The sequence below is a fragment of the Meriones unguiculatus genome, chromosome 2 (genome assembly GCF_030254825.1).
Source record: "Meriones unguiculatus strain TT.TT164.6M chromosome 2, Bangor_MerUng_6.1, whole genome shotgun sequence".
Taxonomy (NCBI): Eukaryota; Metazoa; Chordata; class Mammalia; order Rodentia; family Muridae; genus Meriones; species Meriones unguiculatus.
This window is the reverse complement of record NC_083350.1, coordinates 144,097,427-144,119,631: the sequence shown is the minus strand read 5'-3', so window position 1 is coordinate 144,119,631 and position 22,205 is coordinate 144,097,427. Positions and strand designations below refer to the sequence as shown.

General features: G+C 45.9%; 1 protein-coding gene across 1 annotated transcript; it reads right to left on the bottom strand.

Moving 5' to 3' along the window:
• Nucleotides 1-223: 223 nt before the first annotated feature.
• Nucleotides 224-22,182, bottom strand: Acad9 (acyl-CoA dehydrogenase family member 9). The gene is made up of 18 exons (XM_021633129.2): nt 21,956-22,182; nt 18,528-18,621; nt 14,997-15,098; nt 14,022-14,128; nt 13,152-13,252; nt 12,260-12,338; nt 11,159-11,333; nt 10,045-10,118; nt 8,734-8,809; nt 7,103-7,173; nt 6,761-6,880; nt 6,157-6,285; nt 4,105-4,184; nt 3,283-3,400; nt 3,006-3,083; nt 2,472-2,600; nt 1,776-1,848; nt 224-873 (listed from the first exon to the last, which is right to left on the bottom strand). Exons 1-18 carry the CDS (start codon nt 22,115-22,117, stop codon nt 773-775), a joined length of 1,869 nt encoding a protein of 622 aa, XP_021488804.1. The 5' UTR covers nt 22,118-22,182; the 3' UTR covers nt 224-772.
• Between the last annotated feature and the right edge of the window lie 23 nt (nt 22,183-22,205).

Here is a 22,205-nt window from a genome sequence, read left to right as displayed (position 1 = left end):
ACACACATTGATTACAGCACTGATGGACTCAGTGAGGGAGGTGAGCGTGTTGGGGATGGCAGAAGGAACAGAAGGGAGGAGTAGAAGGGCCAAGATACATTATTACATGTACAGAAATATCAAAGAATAAACAAATAACATTCTATTAAAATAAAACAGAACCCCCAACCAACCCCCTGGAATGATCCTAACAAAGGAATTGAAAGAGCTCTGCAATGCAAGCTTTAAAACACCCAAGAAGGAATTTTATTGTTAAGACCCCTCATGATTATGGACTGAAAGAACATGAAAACTAAATTAGATATAAACTGTGACAATTTATGGTTTTTGTTATGTCAACAGTTTCAGCAGGTGGTATAGACCAGCTTCTCAGGTTCTTCTTCAGCATATGGTTTAGTAGGATGGCTGCCTACATCTTAGGTCCCGGGAGCTTGTGTCATGGAGGTGGGCCCATTTCCACGGAGATGTGTCACTGTAGTCACACACGAGAGCCAGCAGCAACTTGGTTCCTTCTTTTTCTTTCTTCAACAATTTTGTCCTTTTCTTCCTTCCTTCTTTTCTTCCTTCCTTCCTTCTCTCCTTCTAGAAGGTGTGATCTCTTTAGATGCAGAGCCTACTGGTCAAAACCTAACTATTGCTCTTTCACAGAGAAGAAAACTGCTTAGTGCATACAAATGACATACAGTCCACACAGATGACCCCACGGTTTATCTTCTGAAGAGTCTGAATTATTTAACCTGAACTAGATAGGTATGGGTACACAGTTCCAGCTTCAGGACGCCCTGTCTAGAGGATGGGCACAGATGTAGGCTCTCTTCTCAAGGATCTGCTGAGACACTTTCTTAATCTGATCATCCAGGTTTTCTGGAGCGCCTGTGAGAGGAGAAAGGCATAGGTAATGCTTTTGCAATATGGTCCGAAGAGTGTGTATTCACCTATGTCAGCTCCCCAGTGGGAAGCTGTACCCAAAGATACTTTTTAGACCCCCAGGGTCTAAGTACAAAGGCCGTCACAGGCTCCTAGAATGACCATTTCACTACCTTCCACAGTATATCACAGTTCTGCAGGCCACGTAGGGACCCTGGGCTGGGTTCCACAGCTGAAGGCTATTACTAAATCTTCAGTAAGGGCCCTCTACACCATAATGGGCAACAGGGCTAAGGCTCTTCAGACTGTCATGTCAACGAGAACCTGGTTATATTTCAAAACATGGACAGAGAAAAAGCCTTTCAGAGCTGGGCGTGGTGGCACACACCTGAAATCCCAGCACTTGGTAAGGCAGAAGCAGGCAGATCTGTGAGTTCTAGGCCAGCCTGGTCTACAAAGAGTTCAGGACAGCCAAAGCTACACAGAGAAACCCTTCCTCAAAAATCAAAGCAAAAAAAAAAAAAAAAAAAAAAGAAAAGAAAGAAAAGAAAAACATTTCAGATAGAAAAGCTGGCCTAAAGGAGCATGTTTTCTGGGGCCAAAGATTTGCAGAAACCTTTTCATCACCAATACAGCATACTGCAGTTCCATAAGCCATTTGGCCAGAGTCTGTGCTAAAGAGACAGGTACAATGATTGTCTTCTTCTGGGACCTCAGCTTAACAGACACTAGCATCTCCTATGAAGGAGGCCGTAGTCTACCAGCTGAACTTGATCTGCAAGCCCTGTGCTGTGAGCCCAACCCTCCTTCCCGGCAGCAGCTGTGAGAGGAAATGAGGCCACAGCAGCAGCAGCTCACTATCACTGGTGACTGGACCTGGGTGCTTCCCCACACACCATCTCACTTACACTTTTCCAGCTGAGACAGGCTCAAGAGATTCTGGAAATAAGACTCCACACAGAACATGTTGGCCAAAAGAACCTAGAGAACCAAGGTAAAAAAGAATGGCACCTGAGAGCTCTGAAGTTGACCTCTGAACTCTAAGAAACCCAGCCTATTGCCATACAGGGCATCACATCTTGGGCAAAAAAAGCCTGGCTCAGAAGTTACACAGTACTCTGACAGAATGAATGCAGGCTAACAAGGAGCTTAGACAGCTATTTCTCTGTGAAGTGTGCACCCACGGGCTTTTCTGGAATGACGTGTGTCAAGAGCCTGGTACACAGCAGTTGCTAGTGACTAAGTCTGCTTCCTCCTGCAGGGTGAGGAGAGCGGTGTGCAGATAATGACTGAGGGTGGGCCTGCCACTCACCTATCTGTCTCCTGTATGAGACTAAAGCACTAGCCATGGCTTAGGAGCAGCACTGACACACCCACAGCAAACTCATCCACCCTTCTCTGCAGCCACCACTTGGTGCTGGAGACCCTGACTCACTGTCTCTCTTGTACGAGACTCTCTAACAGGCCACACCACCAATTTCTCCTCGGTTCCAGGTCCCATTAAAGCACAGTGGGATTAAGGGCTGCATCTGTAGCCGTGACCCTGACACCAATTCACTGTGGATCTGTCCAGTCTTTCCTGTGTAGAGCCGTGTAAGGCTTACCTCGTGATCATGATTCCGGAGCCCAATTCGGATGGAGCGACTGGCCCGAGACAGCACAGCTGTCATGGCATACAGGTTGATGAGGATGTTGGCTACCCTCTTCAACACCAGCTGTTCCTCTACGATGGTCTGAGGACAGAGGTTTGGTGAGCAATGATGCCCCCTCTCTAGGCTCTAGGACCAGGTCTCAGACGCTTGTCTGACACCAGAGACTGCTGCTTGTTTTGCTCAGTGTCACTGCAGCAAGACTCCCCTCAGAGATTAACTCCTGGCATGCAGCCCCAGGTAGGCAGCCCCTCCAGGGACTCCAGAGAGCCACTCTCTGGCTGGCAGGTGCTGAGGACTGTGAATAATCCACTAGCAGGGGCCTCCAGGGGCTGCACTGGCAGCAGTTCCAGCCCTATGGAGACCAAGATTTCTGTTCTAGGCCTGGTCTCATAGGTGGGCAACAGGCACCAAGTAGCGCCATGGCTCCTGATCATGGGGGCTATGTGTAGGGGAGGCAGTGTCCCACACCTGGCAGGACCCACTCACCTTTCCAAATCGGAGTAATAGGGTTTCAACAGTTCGGCCAAAGTAATACACATTTTCCTCAAGCTTGTTGGCACTGTCCTATAGTGAAGAAGACAGACTTAGTATCTCTTCTCCTTGAGGGTTCCACCTAATATTCAGTCTAGGGTTCCACAGAGATAGAGCAAGGACAGAGAGGGGCATCTGAGTGTTCCCAGCTTCCTGGAGGAGCCTACATGCTAGCCACACTCTTCTGGATTGGGAATTCCTGTGGGAATGTACAGGCAGTAGGAATACTTACTCCAAGACTGGGGTGTACAAGATCAGATAGCCCCAGGTCCACAGTTCGGCCCAGTGAGTCCCGAAGCCTCCGACCAATTATCTCAAAGACTGTGGTCACATTGCCGCTTTTAAGCTCTCTGCAGGAAGTTCACAGTTTTGTGACTTAAGACCCTACAGCTGGTTCCCGCTGACCAGCAGTATGGCACCACAGAGCTCATGCTTGCCTATGGCTGAGCATGTGGGCTCTGTGTGGGGTGGCTTTCTCCTCCTTGCAGGGGGAAGCCAGTTGGACAGCCAGCTTCCAAACAGTTAAAGAGTCTGCAAAATCCTATTGGCAGCCTGTAATGGGCTCCAGCAGGGATTTAGCTGCTCTGCCCTGCAATGAGGGCAGAGGAGAGAAAGAGGGGCAAAGAAGAGAAACTAGTCTCAGACTGGCCACCATTAGTGGAGCACCCCTTATTTCTTAGCTTCTGGGTGTCTCAGTAGCCCAGCCAGCGATGAACATTTCCAAGCACTGGTACCTCCAGTGGGAGATGAGAGTTAGCAGGGGAAGAGGAAGACAGAACAAGTGTGAGTAGGGGACAACACGACTCTAAAGACAATGAGGACAACCTGTGTAGGTTGTCCTTCCTGTTGTTTCCAGGTGAGGGGCAAGCTAGAGATGTGGGTCTCCAGACCTCATCACTATGACACAAATGCTACTGTCCTTCCTTGTGGCAGCTTTGCAGTGAACCACTGTGCAGGCTGTACTCCCCACCCACTGTTCCAAGATTGGGCAGCCTTTTCCTCTGTCCCATCCTGACAGTAGGGACCACGGAACAGATGGGAAAATAGCACATACTTGATTCTTGATGTCAGGATGCGTCCAGCATGCTGCAGGCCTGTCAGGGCAATGAACAACCGAAGAATCTCATTGGTTCCCTGTGGCCAGAAGTGTGAAGGTCAAAAGCAGTCCAACAGTGCAAGCTGTGACTGGTCAGGTACAGACACTACCCACTGTCCACGTGGTAGAGGCTGCCATTGAAGCAGCTCGGGAGCTAGGCACAGCAGCAGGCTGTGGCCAGATGTTAGGGAACACATAGGGAATGTGGTAAGACTGACCAGTATGGCCTCCCACTGGGACTTTTATCTCTCATTGCTTGTCCTGTATGGTTATGCCTTTCTCTAGGTTCCACAGTCCTCATTAAAACTGGAACCAGATTTCCCAGGACACAGAAAATGTGGAACAGATAACCCATGGCTCTTTTAGATCAGAATCCTCGGGGAAGCTATAGATAGCTGAGCAGCAGTAACTGGAAGCTCCTCAGGGGACTGATCATGCACACACTCTCTCTTACATGCGTGCGCGCGCACACACATACACACACTTCTCCATGCCAAAACAGTACCCACAAGACTACTAGGCCTCTACCATAACTATACTATACATCAGGGATCTGTCGGCCCCTGATCCAGGCTTCCCAGCCAGCACAATCCTGTAGCATCAAGGAGAGAGAAGCTCCCCTAGGAGAAAGAGCTAGGAAGGGAGGTTAATGTGGTATTGCCCCAGCTCTCAACAAAGTCTGCCCCAAATAACTTCCCCACCCTTCTGTGAATTATGGCCTTGAGAGCAAACCCTGCTTGACCACACCACCTAGTCAGGATCTAGAGAAATGCAACCCTCTCCCTGCAGAAATACCAATAGAGAGTAGCCCCTGGACAAAACAACTTAGACATGCCTGGCTCTTGAGGGAGCTAACCCTTCTGTTATTAGGTAGTGGTTGACTGATAAGGCAGAGATGTTGGCTAGGGCCAAAAGACCAGTGCTTCCATTAGCGCTGACAAGAGTCTAAGGCTCTGCCATTGTGAGATTACAGTGCAACTCAAACCCTCTCCCTCTCTCTGTGTAAGTGTCAGGCTCCTCATGGCCACCGTGACACTGCGAAGACCTATCCATCTTGCTTGTTCCTACCTCCTGGTGGGATCATTCCACAACCAAGTTAATGACAAATGTCCTATGGCTTCCAAAGTCCCTGTGCTGGTCAAGGTCATCCAAGGCTCAGATCCTTTTCTGTCAGCCTCCATGTTCCAACTCCATGTCCTGTTTTACTACCTTATGCACATCAAGAGCAGGATGACTGATGTATCCACAAAGACTTCCTTACTCCTTGTTTACCTAGTGCTAACCCTGAGTCCTGTCTGGGTCCAGTATATGCCATTTGTCTACATGTCACACATAGCTCTTTCCCAAGGCAGTCCTGCCAAGGGTCATCAAATCATCACGAGACACATGCTCCCTTTGGGAATATTCCCATCTTTTATGCTTTCTGTGTGTCAGCCTCTTTCTGGCAGTCAGGCCCTACATGTCATCACACCATGGCCTCCCAAGTATGTCTGGTCCAAATCCCCTCTTCCGTGGTATAGTTAACTCAACTGGACCCTGTAGGTTTAAAAACTCATGGAAGGCAACAATAAGAAAACAAGAAAGGTGAGTAAACCTTCCTTGGACTACTTCAGTTTACTGAAAGTAAAATCATAGCCTAGAGTATGAGATGAAAGCAAAGTGGGAGCTGAAACTTGACCTGGGTCTCCCATAGATTTGTCCAATCGTGCCCAGCCAGCACTTGGTAAAACTATAGCTGCCACTGGGAAGCTGTGGGCTCAGTGAATAGGGCCTTCAGGAGTATGATTTGAGGGGACTGTTTGTGTTTGCAGCCCAAACTCCCTCTGCAAAGCAAGGAGGTGGAGGCACTTGCATATTACTAACAGGGTCCAACCAGGGAACATAACCAGCCTACATCGTTGTAGGCCATTTCTGTACAGTTAGAAGTGTCTCTCAGGGCGAAGGAGGCTGGGGGGAGCACAGGCCATCACTATGGGGGCACAGGGAAGTACAGTCAGAAGGCACGCTCACCTCAAAGATTAGGAGAATGCGGGCGTCACGCAGCATCCGCTCATAGGGGTAGTCCTTCATGTAGCCTGAGCCCCCAAGGATCTGCAGAGCCTCACTCACACACTGCCAGGCAGCCTCGGAGCTAAACACCTGCCACAGACACAGGCAAGGTTAAAGCCCGATGGGAGTGCTCGACCACCAAGTCACTCTCTTGGGTTTCCTAGGAGCAAGACCTGAGCTGTAAGGAACGTTTGCCCAGGGTGCAGTTAGAGAACATGAGGAAAACCAGACCTTGGAATGAGTGGTATCAGGAGGAACTTTCAGATAAGTACAGGCAAGTCCCTTTGTCTTTCTGGACCAGTGACCAGCCTGTGTGCTCCAGGCCCAGCATGACTTGTCATGCCTCTATCCCGGGAAGCAGTGAGTTGTCCCACAGACTCACATTCAGGCGAGCACCGCTCTAAGTCCCTTCTCCCAGCTTCAGCCTGGGCCCTAACGCAGACATCTACACAGGGGCAAATCATAAGGTCAAGTTCTAACATCTAACAAGAGGAGGAAGATGTCTGACAATGCCGTGATCAGAAAGGCTCACCTCCCTCTAGCTAGTTCTACTTGCTGGGATTACCTTCACCATGGCAGCCTCAATTGAGCAGTCGGGAAATCCTGGTTGGTCCAGCATCCCCGAGGTGAGGTAAGCCATACTCTCCATTACATATGCCTTCTGAGCCATTAGCGCAAACTTTTCCTGAAATGTTCAGAAAAAACAAATCAAGAAGCAATCTGCATGTTCACAGACTCAAATCTAACCTCTCTCCTCCTGAGAAGCAAACTGCATCAGAAGCCTTGCTGTCCCAGCGTCAATAATGCCTTGTACAGTTTTCTTCCTAGTCCCTGCCCACAGGCACAGTACAGAGACAGCAACTGAAAACCTCCCCCCATCCACAGTAAATCAGAGAGTCTTCAGTACCTGAATCAATCCAAATTCACTCAGATTCCTATTGAACTGTTTCCTCGTACAAGCATATTCCGCAGTCAGTTCTAAAGAAAAATACATTTGTCAAAACAAACATAACTGGTTTTCTGATTACTGGAAAACTATTCCCTAAGGTCAACATGATGACCCTTCAACACCCAGAAGGTACTATGAGAGCTTTGTCACTGAGGTCAGACACCCTGAAACCAGAGTTCCCACTTTCTGGCAGCTGGTTGGATGTGAATTCTCAGTCCTCATTGGGCAGCAAAGAAAGTTAACAACACAGAATGCTGAGTCAGTTGTGAGGGTGTGGAGGAGAACACTCTACCTCCCTTCTATCCAACACACAGGAATGCTGGGAAGATACAAAGAGGTGAAGGCTGGAGGCCATCCAGCACTAAGCCAGGTGCACAGGGCATCCTGGAAAGACATGGGAGAGGACTCAGAGATACTCAACACAACATCAGCGGTGCCTTCACGTCAGGTCTCTGGCTGGGGCCTCATTGTGCATGGCTGTTGACAGTGCTGGATTCTAAGACTCAGCCTTCTACCCTGCACCAGTACCTCTAGCTCTGCCTGCAATTTGTTTTCCAAATACTTCCTCTGGTGCAATCCAGGTGCTGCTGGTCTCAAACTGTTCCTACGCCCACATGTTTCTAGACTGTGAGAACTTTCACTGATGAGATCTACAGAGCATGTTGAAAGCAGCTGACCCTAGCAGGCAGGTTTGTCTTTAGGTCATGATGCATGGGCTTGTGGAAACCACCCCCTCTCTGGGCCTCAGTTTCTCCACTAACCACATAGAGGGAAGAATGCAAACATGTGCCTACATTATTGTAAACTCTAACCGTCAAAACACAAAGGATCGTTTCTGCTTCCAGCACGCCACAGCTCACACCTATGCCCAAAGAGCAATGGCTCTAGTGAGATCATGGCTAATGTTTTCTTAGAGCCCAGCTCATGGACTGGAGTTCATTAAAGAGTCATGTTTTCATGGACAGGGCAACCCTTTATGCTCTGAAAGAATGCCTGACTAGTGTGTAAAGCAGAGGAATGTGGAAATAGACAGCCTCTGGGGAAGGAGCACATTTGGTCTGAATCAAAGGCTAGATGCTAAACTTAAGCTCTTTGTCCAAGCGGTCTAGCTCAGACTTGCCCACCCAGAAGAAATGGTGAAGACATTCTTGGTGTGCGGCAGGTGCTGCGGAAGGCTCCTGCTCCTGACTTAGCTAGGGTGGAGATTAATCTTCAGTGTCAACCTGACTGGCTTTAGAATCTCGAATCTAGATACTAGGAGATAGCTCTGGGCATGCTTGTGAGGAAGTTTCCAGAGATGTTTAACTGGGGAGGAAAAAGCCACCCTGAATATGGGCAGTATCAGCCAATAAGCTGGGGTTCCAGACAGAATAAAAAAGAGGAAAGCCATGGGAGCACCAACATTCATACTTTGTGCTTACTGACTTCACACACAATGTGACCAACTGACTCAACACTCCAGCAGCCAAATCTAGAGATGCTTTCTAGACACACCTTGCCAAGATGGAGCCAGAATCGATCCTCCCTTCCTAAAGCTGTTTTTATAATGTATTTTGTCAGAGCAATGAGTTAAGTAATGATATACCTACCGATCAGTTTCTTGAGCATCCCGGCCACAGCACTGCCCATGCTGAATCGCCCACTGTTGAGGATGTTCATAGCTACCTGTAGGGAAGGTGGAAAATGTCCAGAGGCACTGAAGGAGGCTGAGGGAGTCAGCCATAGCACCTTGTTTTCATGAAAGTAAAGGCAGATGTCTACAGAATCCCATGCCAGAATCCATGCCAAGTTCATTACCCTGCCTGTTTTCAAGCCAGAGGCAAGCAGTTCTAACCCGCAAAACAGGTGGCTAGTCACTGCTGTACCTTTCCATCAACATCATTGGCCTCACTCTGACCACACAGTCATTGTTCATCCTCTGAGTGAGCTCATGCCTGTCAGTACTCCTTGTCTCTGGGAAAGAGACAGAAACCCCGACTGATCTAAGTAGGCCACAAGCAGCAAGAACATTCCAGCCGGGCTTCAGGATCACCACCCACCTTTACAGAAGCTGCTGTGGCTCAGAGCAGCGTCACGACTTTCTCAGGACGACAGCCAGCACACACCTGGCAGGCAAGCCTGTATACACAGATGACCCTAGTGGCAGATGCCCGGTGCCTATGACAATGCCTGATGGCTCTGCCAGGTCCCTGTGTCTTTCTTGCCCTTTATTCTGACTCAGTACAGTGAAAGGCTGGGAGCCAAACAGGCACACGGCTCTGGTGCCATGCTGTGCTACCTCATCTAGGGTCACAGGGGATTCCCTCCAACCAGAGAGCTGAGTGAAGAACTGAGTGAAGCCACAGGTTTAATGTTTAAAATGGGCAGCAACACAAGTGAAGACGTGGAGTGTCTTATACACTATAGCCACTGTGGAAAAAGCCCCTCAAATGTCCAGCAATTCTACACTCGGAGGGATTGAGAACATATTTTTCAAACAGAACTTTTAGACAAAAGATCAGAACAGTGTTACTGACATTAGCCCCAAAGTTGTCAACAATTCAGCCTAATGAGCAGATGAGTAGGATGTGGTTTACCCACACAGTAGATTATTTATCCATTCAAAGGAATGAAATACTGACTCATGCTGCAACATGAGGATGCTTGAGAATATGATGTGAAAGCAGCCAGGCACAAAATACACTGTATAGGATTCCAGTCATATGAAATGCTTATCATTCACAATACCAGGGAAAAATGATGGGAACAGCAGTTGCCAAAGGATGGGTATAAAACTGGAAGCATTTCTGGAAGGGCTACATGAGACCACAGGCTAGCCTGCCAGAAGAAAGGATAGAGCAGAACACGAGACGCACAGGTAAAATAGCACAGCACTTACATGAGACTGGCCTGCGACTTACCTTAAAGCCACCTCCAACCTCTCCAAGGACATTTTCCACAGGCACTCTGGTATTTTCAAAATGGACTTCACATGCTAAAACACACAGAATTCAAAGATGGTAACTGACAAATGCAAACCACTCTTCTGTTCTTGACCTACACTCCTGTAACTGACTGACTAATCCACTCACTTATGATAAAGAACAGGCAAGAAAGGCCAAGTTCCTGCTTTCACAGACTTCATTCTTTGGCAGGGAAGACGAATCATAAATACAAGAACACGTAGGCATGGTCAGTGCTATGAAGAAATAAACAGCACAGGACAGAGAGAAATGGAGCTAAAGGAAGGCTATCATTCTTTTGAAAGGCCATACCAGAGTTTTCTATGGTGAAATTTAACAAAAGCTGAAAAGACCAAAATAGCCAAAGACAGAAAAGCAAATGGAGAATACCAGCATCTCATCAGACATTAAAGTCAATGAGATTCTTTTGGGCTAGAGGACCTGGCCATTCTTTCAAAGGCTCTTCTTCTGAGTATGGGGAGCACCTGCCTTTCTCTCTGACTTATATTCCCAGAACATCTTCTGGGGTCCTGCAAGATGCTGGGAAACCAGCCCCCCAGCTGTCACAGGTGAATGACACTGCTGAAATGCTCAGCTCCAAAGACACAGGGTACACCGATGTGGACCTTGATATGTCAAGATTAGAACACAGTCTAATGGCTACTCTAAAACTCCACCACGAGACTAGTATAAGAACACCATGGCCATATGGGTGAACTGAGAGCAACAAACAGGCTATCAGCCTCCACTGAAGTGAGGCTTGAATAAGGAATAACAAGTAGAAGGAGAGAAGAAGGGGACTCCAGGAGAGAAAGATGTGGTGGACTGCTACAGGATATTTATCCACAGCAGCTGTGGTTGTGTGGTGTGCATTCCTGTTCCCACTGAGGCTGGGATTTCAACTGGCCTTACTCACTGAATCAACACTGAATGTACCTAAGGAGCTAAAGTGCTAAACTAAAACCACAAACAACTCAGTGCCACTTCACCTTCACAGCCCGTCAGACTGCACAGGGAACCTCTTTCAAGTCTCTCTGACACCTTCGTGCACATGCATATCTGCCACACTTACTGTTGGAGCCTCGAATGCCTAATTTATCTTCAGGCTTCCCATTAGTGATTCCACCAAAGTCTCTTTCTACTATGAATGCTGTGATTTTGTCTTTTATTGAACCATCGGAATCAACCACCTCAGTTTTTGCAAACACAGTAAAAATATTGGCCAGTCCGCCATTGGTGATCCAAACCTGAAGGAAAAAACAAAAGATCCTTGGAGACATCCCTCAGCTCTATTCAGGCCAGACATACAGTGTTCAACATCAGGCCGGACATGGAGAATGCTCCAAATAAGCCAAGCCTGTGAGAGAGCACAGGAGCATAGCTTAGTCTCTGCAGAGCAAAGATGTTCTCAGGAAACAAGTGGCAGGGCAGGAGTGTAGTCTAGCTAACACAGCCTCTGTGTCATTTGCACCAGATAGTCCCATTCATTAGCACACCAACGACGGACTTAAAGGAAGAAGGACTTTTTATCATTGCTTCACAACATTAACGTACAAGTTTCATATGCTGTATTTAATTATCAACTTAAAAAAGTGAAATTGGGGGATGAGGAAAAGAAGGTCCTCAAAGTATTGCAATGGATGGTAATTATCTACTTTTTGATCCAAGCAAACAAACTGATCAAGGGAAAAGGGTAAGAGATGAACAGGGAAATCTGAATGCTAAACAGGTAGGAAGACATTATTATCCTTTCCCCCATTTGCTAATGGTATTACAGTGTTCTCTCTCTAAGCAATCCTTGATTAAATCTCAAAGACAACATCCAGAGGTGGTGATGTCAACAGAAGAAATACTACCAGCCACGAGTGTGTAACTCCTCTAGCTGGGTGCCAGGGCCATGGAAGAGCAGTGTACTATCCATTGCCTCTTTGGAGTTGAAAATAAATACATAAAAGCAGTTTTAAGAGTAGAATCAAGATTATGGAGTTAGACTGCCTTGCTAGGGCCCCTGGCTCTGCCACTTGAGGGACATAGGCCAGCCAATCAGCCATGCCTTAGGTGTTCTGATAAAGGAACACTGGCACACACCCAGTAGCCCACGGTGTGCAGAAGGCAGACACAGAGGCAGCAAGCACCAACTAAAGCTGGCAGGGCAGTGAGGCCATGGCTGTACCTTGGAGCCATTGAGGATGAAGTACTTCTTATCTTCACTTAATGTAGCTCGCGTCTGGATGGACGCAGCATCACTCCCACTGCAAAGACAGAAAGATGGATTGAGGGAGAACAGGAATAAGAGTAGAATGAGCTGGAGGGCTTGGAAATAAGATAGCCCTTTAAAATACTGGGTTAGACAAAAAAAAAAAAAAAAAAAAATGCCTGTTTCACTTTAGCTCTGATACTCCAATAAGGAAAATGGCCAGAGTCTGGAAGCAGATGGGCACATTCCAGTAAGACTGTAAGGCGTGTGTAGATAATAAATAAAAGCACAGTAATGAAACAATCTGGGCTAAAGTTTCAACATGGGAATGTGAGCTTCACAGGGCTTACCAAGAGTTTCTATGTGTTCAGGTCATAGCAGCAGGAAGCCTGTTCCAGAATTTCACACAAAGAGAAACAAGCTTAAACAAGATGCCAGCTGGACCTGCATCAGAATCTGAGTCTTATCCATGCCTGTTGTGTCCTGGCTGTGTGACCTTGGACTGGCTACAACTTCACTGAGCCTCAGCTCCTAATCTGAAAATGTGGACTCAGCACCCACCCATGTGCTCTGAAAGACTTAGTGAAGTCTGAGTGTATCCCTGGGTGTCAAGAGGCCTGTGAACCACAAACACTGAGTTAGCAGATACTGCAGGACTGTTATCTGTAAGTCTCAATGGGTCAGAGATAAGATAATTATCCTGTCAATGGTTATAGATCCTCTGAAGGCCTCAGAGATAAGGAATGAAACAATGTGGGCTAAAGTTTCAACATGGGAAAGTGAGCTTTACCAGGGTTTATCAAGAGTTTCTTTGATCAGGGAGCTTGGACAATGCTGAATGTCCAAATGACAGTTTGAGGAGACAGACCTGGCTGGCTCTGTTAGGCAGAAGGCGGCGATGTGTTCTCCAGATGCCAGTTTGGGCAGATATTTGGCCTTCTGTTCCTCATTGCCGACCAAGATAATTCCCTAGATGAAACACACACAGGAAGATGAGAGTGAGATGCATTTATGAGGCAGCCCCAAACATTGCTGACAATATTTACTTCACGAGAAGACAGTGTGAGTTCAGAGCAGCAGCCTCAGACACAACTTAGGAGTGCAGCTTGCCCAGGGAAGGCCAACTACTTATGCACAGTGGCAGACACAATGGCAGCTCTGGAGTTCACATCTAGGACTGCGTTGCTGCCTAGTGCAGTGCACTCCTGGGTGACTGTGGGTCAGATACGACTTGTCTCTGGGTCTTCACCTCGTGATTTAAAAGCTGAGGACCTTTCCCGTATGGATGGGTGACTTGGATGACGGAATGTGAATACATGGGCTGCTAGAACTACCATGGAAATGCACATTTCGAAGCTGTGCTAAATTTAGCTGTTGCTAAATAACTGCAGTCTGGTTACCTAATCTTGGGCTGCAAAGCTGGACATAGAGTCCATTTAGCTGCCTTTCACCTGTATACAGCAGAGATGTATCCAACTATTGTGAAATCCTTGAGGACTGTGTGTCTTTAAAGCAGCCCCATCATGCTTTAAGTTGAGGGGGCAGGTAGGGTATATGTAAAGACAGGACAGCTCAGGAAAGGATTCATTTCCAAAGATAGTACTAACCTGTGTCTCAAAGTGCAAGTGCAGCTAGGCATCTCCCCTAGACCCCAAGCCATAAAGCCCATTTATGTCACAGAAACAGTTCTATCTCCTACTTTCTCCAGAAAGCCCAAATATAACCTGAGACAGCTTACCTTGAGGCCAATAGCCTGGTGTGCTGCTAGGGTCACCGTGATAGAGCCATCCATACTGATGATCTCCCCAATCCGAGCATACATGGTGTTGGAGAGGCCCAGGCCACCTAGGACAGACAGACAAGTCTAGCAGACTCTTCCAACTGGGGAAAAGTGATTTACTTTATTTTTTTAATTTTAAAATAACAGCAAATACCATTTAAAACATTTTAAAAACATGAAACTATCATCTATGACCTTATCCAGGGCATTTCTGTGTATATCTTCCAGATTTCTTTGAGGTAAAGAAACATACATGAAACTGAATTGCTAATAGAGACACAATACGCGAACAGGAAGTCACTGAGTACGCTGCAGATCCCCTCTACCAGAAAGACATTTCCAATCCAGATGGCGCCAGTCAGGCTCTTAGGCTGCGGCACAGGAACCCTTGTGACAGACTGTTCTTTTCCTGCCGTGCAAGCTACCCTGGGCACCACAGTGTGTTTTTCAGCTACATCTCAGCTTGGACCAGCTCTAGCCCTGGTTCCGCTATGGACTTGTTCTGCATTCCTGGGAGCCCACCTTCTGCTGTGGAAGGGAGGCTACACTTTAAATATCTAAAGGTACAAACAGGTAAGGAATAAAAGAACAAGGAAATCTCCATTTGCTACAGTAATGATATCACTGGGTGTGGTGGGGAAATGCCCAAATAGCACATCTGCAAACGAGCAGCTCACAGACACGCAATCTGTCCAACCCTGAAAAGTGTTACCAACTGTACTCTCCCTACATCTCAAGGACTTTTGGGCTGGATAGAGGCTGCCCTGGCAAATGTCCGCAGCTCAGGCAGGTGAAGGCTGTAGAACCACAGCGTTATAGATCATTTACGGAAGAGTACCCTTAAAGGCTTCTGTTTCTGAACAAGTCCTTTATGCACACATGAGAAGCACTTGCTGAAGAGAAAGATCACCAGGTGAGTAGCCACGTTCTTACCATATTCTTCTGGGATCTGTATCCCAAAAAGTCCCAGGCTCTTCAATTTCTCTAAGGTGTCAACTGGGATTTTTCCCTCCCGGTCAATTTTTTGAGAGTCCACTGAAAAAAGCAAGTATCTTGATTAAGCAAGGAAAAATAAATAAGATATATTCATATAAATAAAATTATACAGAATGGTTTTCACATAGTGTACTAATACCAGTGGCAAAAAATAATGTATAAAACCTGAAGTTATGTAGTCAGGATCACTGAGCATGTTGTTGATTTTGTGCAACTGGGCATGTAAGAACTGTATTTTCAAGTGACTGGTGCCAAGTAAGTCTTTTTCCTAACCTAGGTGCTAGTCACCAGGGTCACATAAATCAGTAGTGTGTCATGTTCTCCTCAGATACAGATCCCTGGGCATACCACGATGGTTCACCTTATTGTCAACTGCATCTGGAATGATGTAGGAATCAAACCTCTGGGTGCGCCTCTGAGGGAATTTCTGAGAAGGGGAGAGCCTTCCCAAACGTGGGCAGCCCCATTCCATAGGCTGCAGACCAGGTTCCTATGGTTAAAAGAGAAGAGGAGCTGAGCACCAGCTCAACACCGTCTGTCCTGGTTCTGTCTGGGTGTGAGAAGTGAGGCATCACAACTAAGATCTGCTTCTGTCAGCAGACTTTCCCCTCCACCGACTACGGCTTTAAAACATGAGCCAACACAACCCGTCTTCCCGAAGGTGCTCCTTACAGACAATGTTGTCACAGTGATGAGAGAAGCAAGTAACACACACTCTCCTGGACCTTTAAATTAATTACTGGTACCTTCTCAAACACTACAGAACAAGTACATAGCTTTCAGAATTGTAATGGGTCAGCACAGACAGCACTGTGCAGGCTGTGGCTGGGCCTCATTCTACCCAGTGTTCTATCAGAAGCCTCACTGCCTACACTAGAGTGCACAGGTTCTGAGAACACCTTACTCTGTGTAATGCTGACAGTCACTGGCTCTAACGTCATTCTAGGGCTTGAGAGTGGCTCCGTGGGTAAAGGCGCTTTCTGTCAAGGCTTACAACCTGAATATGATACCTGGGACCTACGTGGTAGGAAAGAGGTGATTTACACAAGGTATGTTCTGAGCTCCTCAAACAAGCCGTGGCACATATATATGAAAATATGAACACACACATAAACACATACAATAAAAGCAATAGGAAAACCTCTCATACAAGGTTTAAAGTGAACAATCATGAGCTCTATGTCTTTAATTGTATTGCTTGTATGCATCAGGTTAATTAAAGTATACTTTGGCTATGAAATTAAACAACATCGCTATTATTATAAACTGTTGAAAATGTCATAACATATACATATACAAGTCAATAAAGAAAACTATATGTTCCCCAAATATAATCCAAATCTCTCAAAAATCTCAGTCCTTCAAGAGCTAGAGATCACTGGTGTGTGCCACCATGTCTGTATAATAAGGAAGAAGACAAGGAAGCCTGGTCTTGCCACCTGCTCAGCATCATAGCACTGAGTCTGGCCAGTGCAATCCAGCACAGACAAGCACTCCAGGCTGGAAAGGAGGAAAACTGCTCATCATCAACACAACCACCCACAGAAAACTCCACAAAAACTATTGAGTTTAATGCAGTTAAGCCTATAAATGAGTTTACTCATTAGGAAGCCATGAAAAGTGAAAGGTGGGCCTAGTTGGAGGAAGCAGATCATGGCAGGTATGACATGAAAGAGCATCTTTTATCTCCTTTCCCTTGGGGGCTAGATACAGAATCTACAGCAAAAACCAATTAACAGGAAATAAGAAAAGAGAAAAAAAAGAAATATAAAAACGTTTTAACATTATTAGCCCTTAAGGGTAATTGATTAACATAAATGTGATACTAAATGAAAATTGTCAGGCTAAAATAAAATCCAAATCCAGGTGAAAAAGAAGTAGAAAAAAACCAGATCTCATTTGTTGCTGATGAGAATGCAAAATGGCAGAGCATTTTAAACATAGTACTTTTGTAGAAAACTAAACAAACAACATCAGTGACATGCGTAGGCATTTATGCAAGAGAAATGAAAACACAGAGTCACAAAACAACCAGTTTTCTAAGTACCTTTAAACTGTAAATAATTCAGTACACTATAATGTGTGCTTAACAAGCTGGTACGTTTGCCATGAAATGCTGTTAAGCAATATCTGGAAAGAATGTATTAATGCACCCTGAATCATGCCATATAAAGTGAACCAATTTAAACCTTGTACATGGCCAAGCGCAGTGGCACATGCCTTTACTCCCAGAAGGAGGCAGAGGCAAACCAATTTCTGTGAGTTTAAGGCCAACTGGTCTACACAGAAAATTCTAGGCCAACTAGGGCTATATATTAAGACTGTCTCCAGAATAAATATGTAAATAAAAAACGGAAGAACAATTACTTACAATTGTGATAGTTCCAACAATAAACATTCTTAGCTGGGTATGGTGGCACTCATCTGTAATTCTAGCACTTGGAACGCTAAGGCAGAAGGTTCCAGATCAGCCAGGGTTCTAAAGTGAGATCCTGGCTGGGCATGTTGAGGCACACCTTTAATCTTAGTGCTTGGGAGGCACTAGGATTAAATCCTAGTGCAGGTGGATCTCTGTGAGCTCAAGGCCAGCCTCATGTACATGAGTTCCTGGACAGCCATGGCTATTACACAGAGACCCGGTCTCAAAGAAACAAGGAAAGAACAGAACAGAAAAGAAGACTGAGATTTTGTCTCCAAAACAACCCTGTCCAACACCAACCCCATACTAGAAATGGCAAAATAATGAAAATTTTCAGGATGTCATGGAATCTAGTAAAATTTAAACATAAAAAGATAGCATGGGAATCCTCACTATCTAACTGCATCTGTATGTTCATGACTATACACACACAGCAGCACTGTACGAGAACACACACAGGTATGCACCGGTACATGATGGTGAAATCTGAGTGAGGTCAGCTGACTTGCACTGATAGCAATATCCTGTTTGTGATGTTAGATGAGTTATCCAAGATGTTACTTCTTCAGGAAGAAACCAGGAGAGCATACAGTCCCTGCGAAAATGCTGGACCACAGATCATGAATGGTTCCTAAAACACCCAGTACAAAGATCTAGACTTAGCCTTAGAAACACATACGTTATCTTTTTTTTTTTTGTACGTTATCTTATACAGCCTTTGGGATTAACAAATTTGAACTACCTGCTCTCAGCTATTTTCATCTTTCCTAGTTATTCACTTTAGCATGACTTACACAAGTTTTAGCCTGCTGAAATGCAGGAACATTTAAAAGAAGTTCCTTACCACAGAGACCTAGAGGAGAACTGGATTAGTGTCTTTAACTAAGCAGAAACTGGGTGATCCCTGAAGGTTCTCTTGAGCAGAAACCCTTTGTAACTTAATAAAGATATAAGATCTTCTGCTCTCAGTAGTGCTTCTGACTTCTGATGTAAGCAATCCACTTAATCCTGTAACGGAAGAGGGCAATGAAAAAGAAAGCCACATATACCTTCATCAGTGAAGAATTTTTCCAGTGGTCCCACAAACTGATTGATTTCACTAAGTTCATCTTGACTAACCTCTGGAAACGGGAAAACTCCTTTCTAAAATGAAAAACACAAATGACAAATTTAATTTTCAGCTACTTCTGGTTGTAAGATTTAATCAAAAAGGAAAGAGGAAAATTGTTGCATTCCACATCTAGTCCCAGGAAGAACACAGAAAGATGGCTTCACAAGCTACTTCAGGTATGGGTCTTAAATCTAAGACTCTTTGTACGTATTTTCCTCTCCATGCAGGTAGGTTGAATCCTAATCTTCAACAGTTTCCTCATCGATAACAAGTGGTAGAGAGTGTCCCATAAACAAAAAGCCTGGGATTACATTTAGATCTCCTGCTATTTAGTAATTTTGAGACCCTCAAATTCCAGGAGTATTTCCATTTTGTCATCACACTATGCAAGTCACATTTCCTCAAGGTTCCTTTGAGATGTGTAGGAGACAATGGATATGAGGATTCTTCATTAAAATGGACATCAGTCTTTATGAGAGCTCAAATGTTCCCAACAACAGGAACATATCTAATCATCACTTGTGCCCCATGTTGAGCAGCTAATTTTTTACCTTGTGCCAGGCATGTGAGGTAGCAGGGTCATAGGACAAGAACTCAACCTGAGCTCAGCCACTCTTACATGTGTGACTGGATCTGAGCAACTTATACGTCCTCTATTAGTTTGGTTCCTAATCCTGTTTGTTGGTATAATGTTCTTTTAAAATGTATATGCCTTACCCTTGTTAATTCAAATGCTGATTTCCCCACCCCCAGCTTTCTGGTTTCAATCTGGATATTGCATTGTGATACTCACTATAAGCATCCTGTCTCAACTCTTGTGTAAACAGGACACAAATAAAGCAACTAGATACAATGTTGTGCAATGGGAGGAGCCAAAGGACAGGAAAAAAGGAGGAGCTCGAGGAGAGCAGAGCAGGAGAGAGAGCTTGAAGGACTTGGAGCACGAACCAGACCTAAGATTTCACAAAAAGCAAGTATAATGTGGGAAATCTAAATGTTAGGAAACTGAGGGCTTGGAGGTTTAGGAGGGAGTAAATATTGCCCAGCACTGTGTTCTAGGTTAACTAAAAACCCAGTCTCTGTGTGGTGATTTGGTTATACAGCTGCTGAGGATTAACAGCAGCATTACTAGAAGATAAACCTATAGTAAATATCAATAACCGCCTACAACACCTGTTCATCAAAGAAAGTAGCTTGCGGGTCAGAAAGGACATAGTTTAGTCCTGGAACAGGAAGTAACTATGTGTGAGATTCTAGCTCTTCTTGTGTCCACTTTCTTTTCCTCGAGAATGACTTGGCTTCTAAGCGCTAGTGGCCAACTAGCCAGGATCTCCTGCTGGCATTTGAAATCACCTCATATGGCTTGCAGATCTGTGACCATCTATGCTCTAGGCACCCTATATTTGCTTGGTATGGGGTGGCATGTTTGGACCCATAGCTGTAAAACAGGGACAAATTACAAGTTTCCAGGCTTGGGAGTTCCCCTATCTCCTTGTTGCCTCTCATCACAGGGGAGCCCTCAATGTCCCGTCCTATGCCCTATTACGCACTTTACTGACTCCTCCACATTAGCATTATTCCAGAACTTATTTGCTCCTTGCACCCCCAAGAACAAGAGGCTCATGGGTCTCTATTCGGAAGAGACTGCTGACTTAAAGGAATATGCTGCTATGCACCAGGATTCCAATGCCAAGGCAGACTAAAAGGGAAACATGGCTCCTCTCACCATTCTGAGCCTCTTGGAACAAGGCTGACTCTTTTGTGGAGAGCTGAGGCTCGAACCACCCCAACTCCATCACCTTCACAACCTCATTGCTCACCTAGTCTTGGTCAAATGGCTGTGTGAGAAGAAGGTGATCCTGATCCCAGTGGGCAAACTAGGCAAGAGCAGACAACCTGGCAAGTAGCTGGTATTCAGACATAATTAAGGGTAGAAACTTCAGGGGCCCAGGCACAGTGATGCACACCCTTAATCCCACCACTTGAAAGGCGGAAGAAGGTGGACTCCTGTGAATCCGTGGTCCTCATAGCAAGTTCGGGGCCAGCCAAAGCTACACATCAAGACCCTGTCTCAAAAACCAACAACAAAAATTACAAATAAATCTTCCCAAAACAAAACAGAAACCCCCAACAAAACCAAAACAAACAACATAAAACCTGGGAGCTAGAAGGAAGCATCCTCTAGTCAAAAGAGACAAAACCTGAAAGAGGCACACCACGGGAGAGGAGCTTAATTTCAATTAGCATCTCTCAAGTTGATAAAGCAACAGAACCTGTTATTCAAGAAATCCTACTGCAGAAGTCAATTACAAAAGCCATGTGGCTGTAATTAAGTCTATGTCACACAAACTTCACCTACTGAACCTCGCCCCTGACCCTGTGGAAGCCTCAGATCCAACTAAGTGTAGTATGGCAGCCGATAGCATGGATGGCTGCTTAACTCTCACCCCCGAGTCTCTAAAGTACCACTGCCACTCTGCTAATGAAGGCCCAGAAATGCTTTGAGAGCTGGTGTTTGTCCAATCCTGGAAGTAGTAGGGAAGCTTCTTAGAAGTGGTCAGATCCTGAATATAACTTGAAGAAAGACAAAGATTTACTTACTATGGGATTCAATGTGACTATGAGACATAAGAAGACTGAAAGATGTCACTGGAGAATGTTGAAAAGGTTGAACCACAGAGCATAGGTTTACCACAGACCTATGGTAAACAAGCTGCTGGGAGAAGCAGGACTGGGTGGGATCAGGAGACAATTTTCATAAGTGCTTATTAAAGATGCTTATTAGGCATCTAAGGGAAGATTTTTGAGCAGAAAGGTAGACATAAGTCTGGATATAAGGGAAGAACTCTTAAGTTGAAAAATAAACGAGTCATAAGAACAGAGGCGGTATTTAAAGCCAGGACATTTAATTAGGTCATTAAGGGGTTGGCTGTAATGAAAAGAAAGGTCCACAGACTTGAACATCAGAAAACTTCAGCTTTGCTTGTTTTAGCATACATATTTCCTTGCCGGAAACAGAGAGATGTCTCCGTAATCACCTCTTCAAGGACTCTCCAAATTTCCCTGACAAGATATAGCTGGAAAGGCAGGTGTGATGGCGAAGCACTGTAAAGCCATACTCTGGAGACTGAGGCGGGAGAATCATGAATTCAAGGTCAGCTTGGTCTATGGAGTAAGTCCAGAGCCAGCGTGGGCTAACGTTTTATGAGAGACCCTGCCTCTGCGACACTGTTTAAGCCACAATTCCCTGAGCCCAGCCTCTCAGGTGTTCGTCTTTTAAGGACTAAGCTAAAGTTCCATCCAACTGCGGTCAGGTGGCAACGAAAGGTGGAAGCAGAGAACTGGGGACGCCAGGACTCGCCCTACCTGCTCGATGTTGCCCAGGAAGAGCTCCTTGGCGAAAGAGCGGCTCTGCAGACTGGTGTGCAGCGGGCGGCGCCTAGCCGTGAAGACCCTCAGCACCCGCGAAGCTCGCGCCGCCGCCGCCGCCGCCGCAGCCCCACGCGAGAACAGCCTACAGCCGGACATGACTGCAGACTTCAAGTCACCGGGAGCCCCGCCGCGCCTCCTGATGACGCAAATCACCCGCGTCGGCGGAACCCTCAGCCCGCTGGGC

Bases quoted from the DNA above. Each gene is read 5' to 3' on its own strand.
- Acad9 (XM_021633129.2), bottom strand. From the start codon at position 22,117: ATGTCCGGCTGTAGGCTGTTCTCGCGTGGGGCTGCGGCGGCGGCGGCG. The intron at 14,129-14,996 runs GTAAGAACGTGG...TGTCTGTCCTAG, and splicing joins ACAGATCCCAGAAGAATATG to GTGGCCTGGGCCTCTCCAAC. The intron at 10,119-11,158 runs GTAAGTGTGGCA...TGTGTGTTTTAG, and splicing joins AGGCATTCGAGGCTCCAACA to CATGTGAAGTCCATTTTGAA.